This window comes from Macrotis lagotis, chromosome 1 (genome assembly GCF_037893015.1).
Source record: "Macrotis lagotis isolate mMagLag1 chromosome 1, bilby.v1.9.chrom.fasta, whole genome shotgun sequence".
Classification (NCBI taxonomy): domain Eukaryota; kingdom Metazoa; phylum Chordata; class Mammalia; order Peramelemorphia; family Peramelidae; genus Macrotis; species Macrotis lagotis.
This window is the reverse complement of record NC_133658.1, coordinates 50,316,442-50,328,913: the sequence shown is the minus strand read 5'-3', so window position 1 is coordinate 50,328,913 and position 12,472 is coordinate 50,316,442. Positions and strand designations below refer to the sequence as shown.

At 38.2% G+C, this 12,472-nt stretch overlaps 1 protein-coding gene across 2 annotated transcripts in view; it reads left to right on the top strand.

Moving 5' to 3' along the window:
• TCF25 (TCF25 ribosome quality control complex subunit) overlaps positions 1-12,472 on the top strand; it is a 45,450-nt gene that overhangs the window by 25,092 nt on the left and 7,886 nt on the right. For both annotated transcript variants that reach the window (XM_074200736.1, XM_074200745.1), the window contains exons 9-14: positions 1,956-2,049; positions 2,873-2,965; positions 3,604-3,709; positions 7,085-7,244; positions 11,251-11,338; positions 12,198-12,356. In XM_074200736.1, coding sequence (XP_074056837.1) covers positions 1,956-2,049; positions 2,873-2,965; positions 3,604-3,709; positions 7,085-7,244; positions 11,251-11,338; positions 12,198-12,356 — 700 coding nt within the window. The remainder of the gene's footprint in view (positions 1-1,955; positions 2,050-2,872; positions 2,966-3,603; positions 3,710-7,084; positions 7,245-11,250; positions 11,339-12,197; positions 12,357-12,472) is intronic.

Here is a 12,472-nt window from a genome sequence, read left to right as displayed (position 1 = left end):
CATCTCTGTTGTTGCTTTTAAGAGTATTTTAGCCTCAAGAGAAGTGGATTCTAAATGTGTACTTTTATTAGATTCCAGGAAGTACTGCTTATTTTACCAAGATGCAACTACAGCATAAGGTGCCCTTATTTTGAATTCCATGTAACCTGACTTCTATTCCCACCTCTCTACTGAAACTACTCTCTCAAAGGTTATTTGTGATGTTTTTCCACTGCTGAATTTTATAGTCCTCTTTCAGTCTCCCTCTTCCCTGAAATTTTTGATACCCTTTATCACTGCACTTGGTGAATCTGAGCAAAGCAAAAATAAAGCAGCTCAAGGGAAACACCAGAGGTGCAAGTTTAGAAAATCCATCTCAGGTGTTCACATGGACAATTTGTCCCTGACTTGTGATAGAGCACTCAGATACACCTAAGGCTCTTAATTTAGTGTTGTCGTTTGGTCCTCTTTGAGAACAGACAACAACCAACCTTGTGGATGTTTTTCTTTCTTGACCTCTGTGTCATTATTCTCTTGATTTTCCTTCTATTTATCTGATTCATCCTTCTCAGTCTCCTTGGCTTGATCAGCAAGGATCTCTTGCTTCCTAACCATGGATGTGTTACCTATGCCTCTGTCCTCTGCCATTTCCTCTTTTTATGTTCTTAGTCATCTTATTTATTCTAATAGATTTCCTTATGATCTTTATGGAGAAGACTCCCAAATTTCTTTTTTTCTTAAATTTATCTATTTACATTTTTTGTTGTTCCAAATTTCTTGACACATCCTATAGTTTCTCTTGTCTCCAACCCCATACCATAGCCCTAAGCCTCTGGGACATCTCCATCTTGATTATCAGCACCTCAAATTCAACATAGCCAAAAAAAGAACATTCCTAAACATTCTCTGTAGCAGTTGAGAATACCATTCTCTTGCTTTTTAATCCAGATTCATAATCTCAGAATCATCTTGATGGTTCCTTATTGTATGTACATGTACACACCACACAACACACACCCTTACTATATGGCCTAGTCAGTCTTCACAAATTCTCTGTCCATTCCCTTCTGTTCATTTACATAACCTCCCTCTTAGTTCAAACTGGCCCTTCTCTTTACTGGGTTTGTTGCAATAATCTCCTCAATGATTTTCCTGTCTTTAGCCTCTATTCTTTTCCAATCCATCCTCCACACAGCTTCCAAAATAATCTTCCTTGAAATATAGGTCATTTTATCCTAATAACTTTCATTGACCTTATTCATTTATTTTTTTGCTTCTAGGAAAAAAGGCAAACTTAACCTGGCATTAAAACCCTTCATGATCTGGTATCTAGTTTATTCTCCAGATTGGGAATACAGCATTCCAGCCAGACTGGATCATTAGCTGTTTCTTTAACCTTGTAGTCTGTCTTCTGTCACATGACAGTCTGCCATGCCTGGTGTGCACTTCTTCATCTCTACCAGTCAGAATCCTTTCTGTCAACTCCTCCATGAACCCTCTCTTATACCTTAAGTAGCTGATGTTTTCCTTTCCCCTTCAATAATACTCAATTATCATTGAATAAGAGTTAGAGAGACTATTACACTTAATCTGTCAGGTGTTTCTTCCAGTTAAGCTCCTTGAGGGCTGGGACTGTTTCCTTTTTCCTTTGTGGAACTTAGCACAATACTTTGCAAAACACAATGACTTAGCATATATAGGATTTAAGTTTAATTGCCTTAGTCACATCAAGGGAATTACATTGATGATTCCCACTGAGTGATGGTATAATGAGTATCAAAGACACCCTATCTTAGTATCACAGACAAGTCGGGGGTAAGACACAGGCAGCTTGGTTTTCCAATTCCTTATTAGACATTGATTTCTTGCAAAATCTCACGTGTCTGTCTGTTCATAATTAACTTCTGCTATAAAGAACTTTTTAATTTGGTAAACATTATGAAAATGGTTCCTGATAGTGTTTCTCTTGTTTTTAGAGAGAGCTTTGTACAGTTTGGAATGCGCATTTCACCCTTTGTTTAGTCTTACCAGTGGAACCTGCAGACTAGATTATCGAAGAACAGAGAACAGGTTAGTGACTTGTCGTTTTTTTGTTTTGATTTTTGTTCCTCATTTCTGGGTGTTGATTTTTGTTCTATAAACTTAAATCCAAAGATATCTAGATCTCTAGGTCATGAAGGTCTGCTAGCAGACTCATCAATTAACAGGTTGTGAAAGAATCAAAGTCTGTGTCTGTTCCATTATGGATTGTATTCATGTGAAGCTCTGACCGAGTTGCTCCCTATATAACATGTTGCAAATTTTTCTAGAACCAAAAATAAAGGTCAGTGTTAGGTAATTAATAGGTGACTTTCCCCACTTCTTTGCTAATTAATAGGTGACTTTCCCCACTTCTTTGCTTTTAAATTCTGGAGTCAAAACTTTTTTTTTTTTTTTTTTTTTTTTTTTACAAAACAACGGGATTAAAAGACTTGCCCAAGATCATGCAGCTAGGTAATTATTTAAATGTCTGAGGTCAGATTTGAACTCAGGTCCTCCTGACTTTCAGGGTCGGTGCTGTATCCACTGTGCCACTGAGCTACCCCTTGGAATCAAGACTTTTAAAGGGAAAAGTAATCAAATTTTTGAGGGTCAGAAATTAGAACCTTACATCCCATTGTATAATATAATAAGTTCAGTACTTCCTTTACCTTATATATATATATGAAATAATGAAAAACACTTTCCATTTTTGCTAATTTTAACTGATTTTATATACATTATCTATTTGATCTTCATAACAACACTGTAAAGTAAGCAGAGCAGATATAACAATCCTTGGGGTTTTTTAGATTCTGAGGTTATTTGGCCAAAATTTAACAAAACTATCTGTATAACTTATTTCTTTACCTAGAGCTTTCTACCTAGTTCTCTTCAAGCACATGATGTTCCTGGAGAGAAGAGGCTGCCCTCGAACAGCACTGGAATTCTGCAAACTTATCCTAAGGTAAATGATCGGCAGCGGTGGCAAAGTAGATAGAGCACTGGTCTTGGATTTAGGAGGCTGGGAGTTTGAATCTGGTAGACATTTGATCCTTACTTGCTTTGTGACATTGGGCAAGTTATTTAACCCTGATTACCTCACATGTAGGGCCATCTCCAGTTGTTTTGATTCATACCTGACCACTGGATCCATATGGCTCTGGAGGAGAAAGTGAGGCTGGTGACATAGCAAAGCCCCCCATCACTCAAATCCAATTCATGTGCTTGTCATGGCTTCACCTCCCTGATATCATGGTCTTCGAAAATGAAGAACAAACATGGTGATAGTGATGATATAAATGTCTATTACCAGATTCCATTAATTGTTTTGCTATGCCATCTCAGGAAGTATTTTAACTGGTAACAGTTCAGTCCATATAGAGTGTATGCTAAGTCTTTAAGACCATTTGAATCATGAAATAACCTGTGTCTTTACAATAACTATACAGTGACCTATTCATTTAAGGTGGTTGTACCCTGCTGAAGAAAAGCTGTATAATTGTACTTTGCAAGTTTTGTTGAAACTGTAACTTAATTTCTTATGATGAGATCATAACAGCTTCTTTCCTTTCTTCTTTTGCCCATTTTCCTTTCTCTTGAAAGCCTCGATCCAGATAATGACCCCCTCTGCTTGTTGCTGATTATTGATTTGCTGGCATTACGAGCCAGGGATTATGGATTCCTAATACGAATGTTCCAAGAATGGGAGGTGAGTTGTGAGAATTTTTGAATCATAAAATTTTAGCATTTGAGGGGACTCTAGAGGGTCATCAATTTCAATCCCATAAATGAAAGAACTTGCAGTATTCATGACAAGTGATCATTCTAGCCTCTACTTTGACATTGTCATTGTTAGGGAATTCACTTGCAAAATAATTATTTCCATTTTTGTAAAGTCCTAATTACTTGAAAGTTATTCCTTTGATTGAATGAAAAATCTATTTCTCTCTCTTTTTTTTTTTTTTGGCAAGGCAAATGGGGTTAAGTGTCTTGCCCAAGGCCACACAGCTAGGTAATTATTAAGTGTCTGAGACCAGATTTGAACCCAGGTACTCCTGACTCCAGGGCCGGTGCTTTATCCACCACACCACCTAGTTGCCTCTCTATTTTTTTTTTTTTAACCAAGTCTTAGTTCTCTTCTTTGGAGCAACATAGAATTAAATCTACTCCCACTGCTTGATTATGACCATGTGTGTATGAGAAAACTTTATCATATCTTCCTCCTTTGTGATTACTCATTCCCAATTCTTTCTTTTTTTGTTTCGTTTTGTTTTTGTTTGTTTTTTTGGGGGGGTTGGTTTTTTTGCAAGGCAAATGGGGTTAAGTGGCTTGCCCAAGGCCACACAGCTAGGTAATTATTAAGTGTCAGAGGCCAAATTTGAACTCAGGTCCTCCTGACTCCAGGGTCAGTGCTCTATCCATTGTGCCACCTAGCTGCCCCTGATAAGTTTTTAAAAAGAGAATTTAAAACTTTTAGAAAGAAATAATAAATTAGGGGCAAGTCACTTAATCCCATTGCCTTGCAAAAATAAAAACTTATCAACAAACATTTCACTGGACAAAGGGCACCTTAATTCTTTTTCACAAGAATTGCTGCCCCATCTCGTGGTTATGGAATTGATCTTTCAAATTGAGAACTCCAGATCATCACTCTTAAAATTTGTCTTGTTAAATTCATTTCATTCTTCAGGATCTTTTTGGATTCTGTCAGACAATGGGTTGGATATAATTTTGCTAATTATGTCTTGCTTAAGTGAAAAGCAGTGATCACATCTTAAGAGAATTGTCTTTCTCTTTCCTTCTTTCTATCATCCTCTTTTCTCCTTTCTAAAGTCTCCTTCCCCTGGAGCATCTGAATTGTCAAGAATTGATAGCTTCTCAATTTTAGCAGAATATGTAATAGCTGGAGGTCTGGGTCTGGAATCAGGAAGGACCTGTTTCACATCTCATCATGAGCAAATCATTTTACACCTCTGAGCCTCAGTTCCCCTTCTATAAAATGGAGGTGATAATAATACTTATAAGCTGTTTTTTTAAATAACATGTTGTCAAGCTTTTGTCTTTGTAGTTGTTAAACCTGTATAATGCTTTTCCCTGCCTCTTGACCTCCATCTCCTCATACTTCTCCAAGTTTCTGTAGGCTCCACATCATTATTATGCCTTGCAAAATGTCTCTAGTATGTCTAGGCCTGGGCATTTTTCCAGGAAATAAACAAAGACCATGAGGGGGGGGTAGAGACTGAGAACCATAACTGTTTATGAAGTTTAAAAGGACTTTTAACATCGTTTAGTTTATTTCCTCCCTGAAGCATTCATATATAATATCCCATCCTGAAAGGTTTTCTGTGTGATCTACAGTGGTGGGGAACTGACTGACCCTCAAGTAGCTCATATCTTCTATTAATGGCTTTTATTGGAAGGAAGGTTTTTCATCTGTTGAATGAAAATATGCCTCCCTGTAGTTAATTCTAGGGCCAGACAAAACAAACTTAATCTTCTTTTAAATGTCAACCTTACAAATAACTGAGGTTAATGATCATGTCCTTCCAAATTTAATTCTCCAACCTTCAATAGTTCCAATTCCTCCGCTCAGAATTTAGTTGAAAGTTCTTTCACATTGTATTCACCTTTCTCTGCATGCATTGCTGCTGAACAGTCCTTTTTTTTAATTAAAGATTTTATTTTGAGTTTTACAATTTTTCCCTCAATCTTACTTCCCTCCCCTCACCCCCCCCACAGATGGCAGTTTGTTAGTCTTTACATTGTTCCCATAGTATGCATTGATCTAAGTTGAATGTGATGAGAGAGAAATCATATCCTTAAGGAGGAAACATAAAGTCTAAGAGGTAACAAGATCAGACAATAAGATATCAGATTTTTTCCTAAATTAAAGGAAATAGTCCTTGAACTTTGTTCAAATTTCACGATTCTTTATCTGTATTACAGATGGTATTCTCCATTGCAGACAGCCCAAAATTGTCCCTGATTGTTGCAGTGATGGAATGAGCAAGTCCATCAAAGTTGATCATTGCTGTTAGGATGTGCAGTGTTTTTCTGGTTCTCAGCATCAGTTCATGCAAATCCCCCCAGGCTTCCCTGAATTCCCATCCCTCCTGGTTTCTTTCTTTCTTTCTTTCTTTCTTTTTTTTTTTTAGGTTTTTGCAAGGCAAATGGGGTTAAGTGGCTTGCCCAAGGCCACACAGCTAAGTAATTATTGAGTGTTTGAGACTGGATTTGAACCCAGGTACTCCTGACTCCAGGGCCGGTGTTTTATCCACTGTGCCACCCAGCTGCCCGGCTCCTGGTTTCTAATAGAACAGTAGTGTTCCATGACATACATACATATACCACAGTTTGCTAAGCCATTCCCCAATTGAAGGACATTTACTTGATTTCCAATTCTTTGCCATCACAAACAGGGCTGCTATGAATATTTTTGTACAAGTGATGTTTTTACCCGTTTTCATCATCTCTTCAGGGTATAGACCCAGTAGTGGTATTGCTGAATCAAAGGGTATGCACAGTTTTGTTGCCCTTTGGGCGTATGAACAGTCCTTTTCTTGAAATGTGAAGCTGAGAACTGGACAGTTTTAACAGTGTTGTGAAGAACAGAGTAATGGGCTATATGACCCTCCCTCATTCTAAAACTAGACATCTTTTTTTAATGCAGCCTAAGCTTTTGGGTTGACATTTTTAGCAGCCACAAAACACAAGGGCATGTAGTGTGCCTGTACTTTAGTCTTTTCCATTTGAATTCAGCCTGACCAAGTCTCCGTGTCATGTAGTTGTATAAATTCTTCTCTCTTTTTTGGTATCCAATTACAGGATATTTTTTCCCGCTTTTAAATTTTATCTTGTTACATTTGACCCATTATTCCTATTGGAGGCTTTGGCCTACGTGGAGCAAATTTTCAACATAAAAGCAGATTAATAAAATGTTCTTGTTAATCTATAAAGAGCCCTTACCTATGTCTGCTGAAGAGGCTGATCCCACAGATAGATCGCATAATATACTTTTGACTTAAAATATATATTTGTTTTCACCTCCTTCAGGTCAAAAATCTCATTTCTTTATCATTTATAGAGTCATCGAAACTTGTCCCAGCTCCCAAATTTTGCTTTCTCTGTTCCACTGGCATATTTTCTTCTGAGTCAACAAGATGATCTCCCAGAAGTTGAACTGAGTTCTGCAAGGGAGAATGCATCTCGCCTAATCCAGCAGGCACTCATCATGTTCCCTGGTGGTAAGTTTTGTTATCTCTTCAAAGGCTATCTAACATACCTAGAAAAGAACCACACTGGAAACTAAGCTCGCTAGTCAGGAAGCCGCTAACAGAGTTCTGTGAAATGAACCATAGCTATCTTCTGCATGCCAGCCAGATCATCCTATGGCTTATTGGGTGCAACCTTAAACCAGTGCCTCTGAATTCTGAGATCACTGGCATGTAAGCATAGGCAAGGTTTTTTTATTCTGTTGAATCCTATATCATTATATGAAATAAAAGTGGCTCATTATATGAAATAAAAGTGGCTATAGCAGATGTGTTTTCTGAGCATAATCGTAGTTCTCAGCAGTGCATCTAGTCTTTAATAGGGTATAATATCCTCTTTTTATTTTAATTTTTTTCAGCTAAACTTTTCTTTTCTTCTTCAAATCTCCCTTTCCTTCCCACTGGAAAAGAAAAACAGAACAAAACTCTTATAAAAAAATATGCGTGGTCAAGCCAAACAAATTTCCAGATTGTCTGTGTCCAAAATTGTGTCTCATTTGGCTTATTTCATACATCACTACACTGTCAGGAAGTAGATGGCATTCTTCATCATCAGTCTTCTGAAATCATCTTGATCATTGCATTAGTCAGAATCTTTGTCTTTCACAATTGTTCATTTTTATAACATTGTTAAGAGTATAGATTGTTCTGATTCTGCTCACTTTATTATGTATTAGCTCATACAAATTTTTCCAAGCTTCCCCAAAACTATCCTTTTGGTCATTTTTACATTATAGCAGTATTCCATTACATTCATCTATCATGATATGTTCAGCCATTTCCCACTGACAAACATCCACGTAGTTTCTAGTTTTTGGTCATCGCAAAAAGTTGCTATTATAAATAGAAAATGTTTTCCTCTTTCTTTGATTTCATTGGAATAGAATCCTAGTAGTGGTTTTGCTGGGTGTATAGTTCCAAAGTGCTTTCCAGAATGACCATGCCAGTTCAGTTTCACCAAAAGTACATAAATAAATTTATATTCCCTCAGTCTCTTCAACCTTGTCTGTCATAATTCATACACCATCATTTGTTTATTCATTCCTTAATTGGTGAACATCCTCTTGATCTCCAGTTCTTTGCCACCACAGAAATTGCTGTGATAAATATTTTTGTACAAATAGGTCTTTTTCTTTTTTCTTTGATGTACAGACCAGGTAGTGGTATTGCTGAATCAAAAAAAAACCCTTTTTTACATAGTTCAAATTGTTCTCCAGAATGATTGGATGTCTTCACAAATCCATTAGCTGTGTTTAAGTAGGCCTATTTCTACTCATCCTCTCCAACATTTGTCACTTTCCCTTTTTTCAGTTTAGCCAGTCCGATGAGTGTGAAAAGTATTACCTTGGAATGTTTTAATTTCCATTTCTCTGAAGAGTGATTTAGAACACTTCATGTGACTATAGATTTCTTTCTCTAAAAACTGCTTAACTATTTATCATTTGAGGAATGGCTCTTATTTTTGTTAATTTCACTCCTTTCTGTATATTTTTTGAGAAATGAGGTAAAGAGAAACTTGCTGGCTTGTTAGGTGTCTGTAGGAGGAACTCCTTGTTAGTGGGCTATGATTGGAACTGGCAGCTGAGCAAAGGAGGGAACTGCCCCAAGAATGTTCTAAAGGAAAGGTACAAAGGGTGAGAGAAGAGAGGCCTGAGGGTTCATGCAAGCTGAGGTCATTGGAATGGTCTCCCCTATTCATGACAAAGCCAAAGAGGCAGAGGTGGCAGGAGTACCTTGAGAGGGATCCTCCACACCCCTGAATTCTTTTATTCTCCACCTCCTGAAATTGGCCATTAAGCTCATGTTTGGGTACTTATCTGTCTCCCTTCCCACCTTCCCTGGCCTTCAAATACCTGGCTGCCTACAGCTGGTCACTTAGTGGCTCTTCCTATTTCTTCTCTCATCTTTTCACTCTGAAGTCATCTATAACAAGAAATCAGACATGATACAAACCTCGGGCAGCTTAAGCCTCTCTTTATCTTCTTTTGAGGTGTTTCATATTGATATTTTGGAAGAAAATATCTTACTGCAATTGAAATTTTCTCATAGAATCCCTATTTACCTTCCATAAACTGCCCAATATAAAGCTTTATGACAAAACTGATCAGCCAAACACTGACCATGTCATTGTTTAAAAATTCACTTCCCTATGCCTCTGTTTATCCCCTGAGCTCAGGCTGGGAGTACAGAACAGGATAGTGGGTTCAAAGGCCAGTTACTCTGGATATATGCGGTACTTTGGAGAGGCTGGGCCTAGGCAAAGCAGATGTTGGGTGGCAGTCTTGAGATGCAGACAGGATTGGGATGCATAGAAATGGGTGATGTAAAAGTCTAGGGTGATTTTCCCTCCTTCTCCCCTTCCTCAGCCAGTGTTTCCTGGCCCTGCCTTGTTTGCTTCCTCTAGGATTAGCATAAGCTCCTGTTGACTGATAAACTTCTGATTCGTTGTAAAACCTTTTGGAAAGATTGCTTGACTGAGTGCATGTTTCAGAAAAGTACAAACTTGACTGTTGAAGGTGAGGTCATGAATATGGTCACTGGGTCTTCTTGTAGGAAAGGGAATTTAAAAATAATTGGAGATGTTTCCTATAGGATAGTTTATACATATTTCTTTTATACCTCCAGTGAAATACCAGTTTTTGTGCCTTGGCTACGTCATTTAAATGAAACTTTTTCAGAATCCCTCTTGACTGCAGACACATCTGCATTAGATAAGGGTAAGAGGCCATGAGGTGGCACATTGAGCTAGACTTGTCTCAGGAGAACCTGAGCTTAAATCCAGCCTCAGACACTTACTAGCTAGCCAAGTGATGACCTGGGGCAAGTCTCTTAACCTTTATTTGCCATAATTTTCTCATTTGCAAAAATTTCCAGAACTATGGTTTCAAAGCATTTGGTGTAGAGGCTGCACATAGTAGGAACTTCAATACTTGTTTCCTTCTTATGTCATCAGCAAAAGGAACAAAGATGAGACCAGATTTGTCTATTTTTCATGGGAGGATCTGGCTCTGTTTTTAAACAAAGGGAGCCAGTTTTATGGTAACATCTGGTTTCAGCTTCCTGCTGTTTACCATCCTTTTTAATTCTATTTAAATACTTGTGTAGGGGTGGCTAGGTGGCACAGTGGATAGAGCACCACCTCTGGAGTCAGGAGTACCTGAGTTCAAATCAAGCCTCAGACACTTAATAATTACCTAACTGTGTGGCTCTGGGCAAGCCACGTAACCCATTGCCTTGCCAAAAAGAAAAAATAGTTTTGTAACTGAAAATGGCTTATGATATTATTGGGAAGAAACTTAAAGATTGTGTTTTCTCCTGGCATCCAGTTTTTTTACACGTTACAGATTAAATATTTGGCCAGTGTAAGAAGCCCCACAGCTAATCAGCTGGGAAAGTATGTCTTTAGGACATAGCAAAGCTAAATAAATTGCCTAGATTCAAGCCAATGGATAAAGTTTCCATGGTACAGGGATTCAGAAAATTAGCAACATCTCATATGATACTAGTCATCCAGGGTCACTGGAGAGCTCACTGCCAGCCAACACTGCTTTTGTCCAGTACTAGAAAACTGAGACTATCCTGTAGCTTAGCACGCACGTCTTTTCCTATGGATCTATGTTGTATGCAGCTTGAAACTAAGTCTAAGATCCTTATAATTAAGACAGCTGATTGCATGTTCTTAGGGCATCATGTGGCATCTCTCCTTAGAGAAGTGGAAAGGGACATCCTTAGGAGAACATAAGGAAAGTCTTGGGGTTTGAGGTGTCCTGAGCAGTCTTCTCCCCCTTGCGAATGACTAGACCAACTTCAAGATGGGTTGTTATCTTACAGACTGGCCACACAGCTCTCCACTCTTATCTGTGCTACTGGTCACTCGAGGAGGATACTTCACTTTGAATAGAGAAAGAGATCGGTCACTGCCACTCCCTCACACTGCTGTGGGGACACCAGGCTCACCAGCTCTGTTTTTTTCTTGCAGTTCTCTTGCCCCTGCTGGATCGCTGCAGTGTACGCCCAGACTCCGCAGTTTTAGCTCATCGTTTCTTTGGACTCACTACTCAGATAAGGTAAAAAAAAAATTGGAATTCATTGCATGCTTATGATAATCTGAGGCAGAATGGCAAGTCTTCCCCATAGCAACTGATGACATCCTAGGAGCTCATGCGATGTGACCTGTCAGAGGCTATATCTATACTATATTACACTAAACCAATTTTCCCTGACTGCTCAGAGAGGGGTGTATATCAGTTTATCCATCAGAAAACTTGGAAATAAATTTAACTTAAAAATGCCAGTCATATCACTTTATATTTGCACAATTGCTTATTTCATTTTGATAAGAGGTGTGGATCTTGCTAATTTTTTCTTCTGAATAAGACTAGGAAAACTTCATGAACTCTGGGTCAGACCAGCATCTGAACTGGAAACAGGGTTACAGACTTAGCTAAGTCAGAGATCTCAAACAATTTGGCATACTCAATTGAGAATGTGACTTACAAACTGAATTTAGAAATCGTAAGACCTGAGGGTGGGGGACAGAGCTGAAATTATAGAGTGAGATTCAGGAGTGAGGCAGAAATAGAATTGAGGTGTTCTGGTATCCAGGACAAAACAGCTTTCTTCTTGCCCTTAAGCTTCATTTTTTTGTATGATGATGCCAGCAAAATATGGCTATTGCATTCTTAAAATGAATCTAAAGTCACAAAAAGGCGTTTTTAGGCTTCAAATAATAAATGATTTCTAATGTATTTATGAAGATTCTTCCTACAAATAAACGGAAAATCTTGAAATATAAAAAAAACCCTTTTTTTTAAACCTAATATCAAGGCACACATGAGCCCTTTGGGTGTGATTAAGGACTAGAGGGCATTTTCCAGGATCTGACTCCATAATGGATTAATTTACAGGATGGTCTCTTTACTATAGCCAACCTCCTGCCTTGACCCAGCTGGTTGCCCTATACATTGGGAGGACATACTCTCTCTGGAAGGATCCCACCATCATGGCTTGGCTAGAAACAAACGTCAGAGAAGTGCTGCAGATAGTAGATGCTGGTGAACCCATAGTGGAGGAATCTGAAAGAAGGTTAGTAATTCTGTGCCCAGTTGTTAACTGTCCGTATTGGCAATCAAAGCATCTGTCTGACTTTATTATTGCTGAGGTAAAATTGAAACTAATTTGTAGAAATATTCCTTACTGGT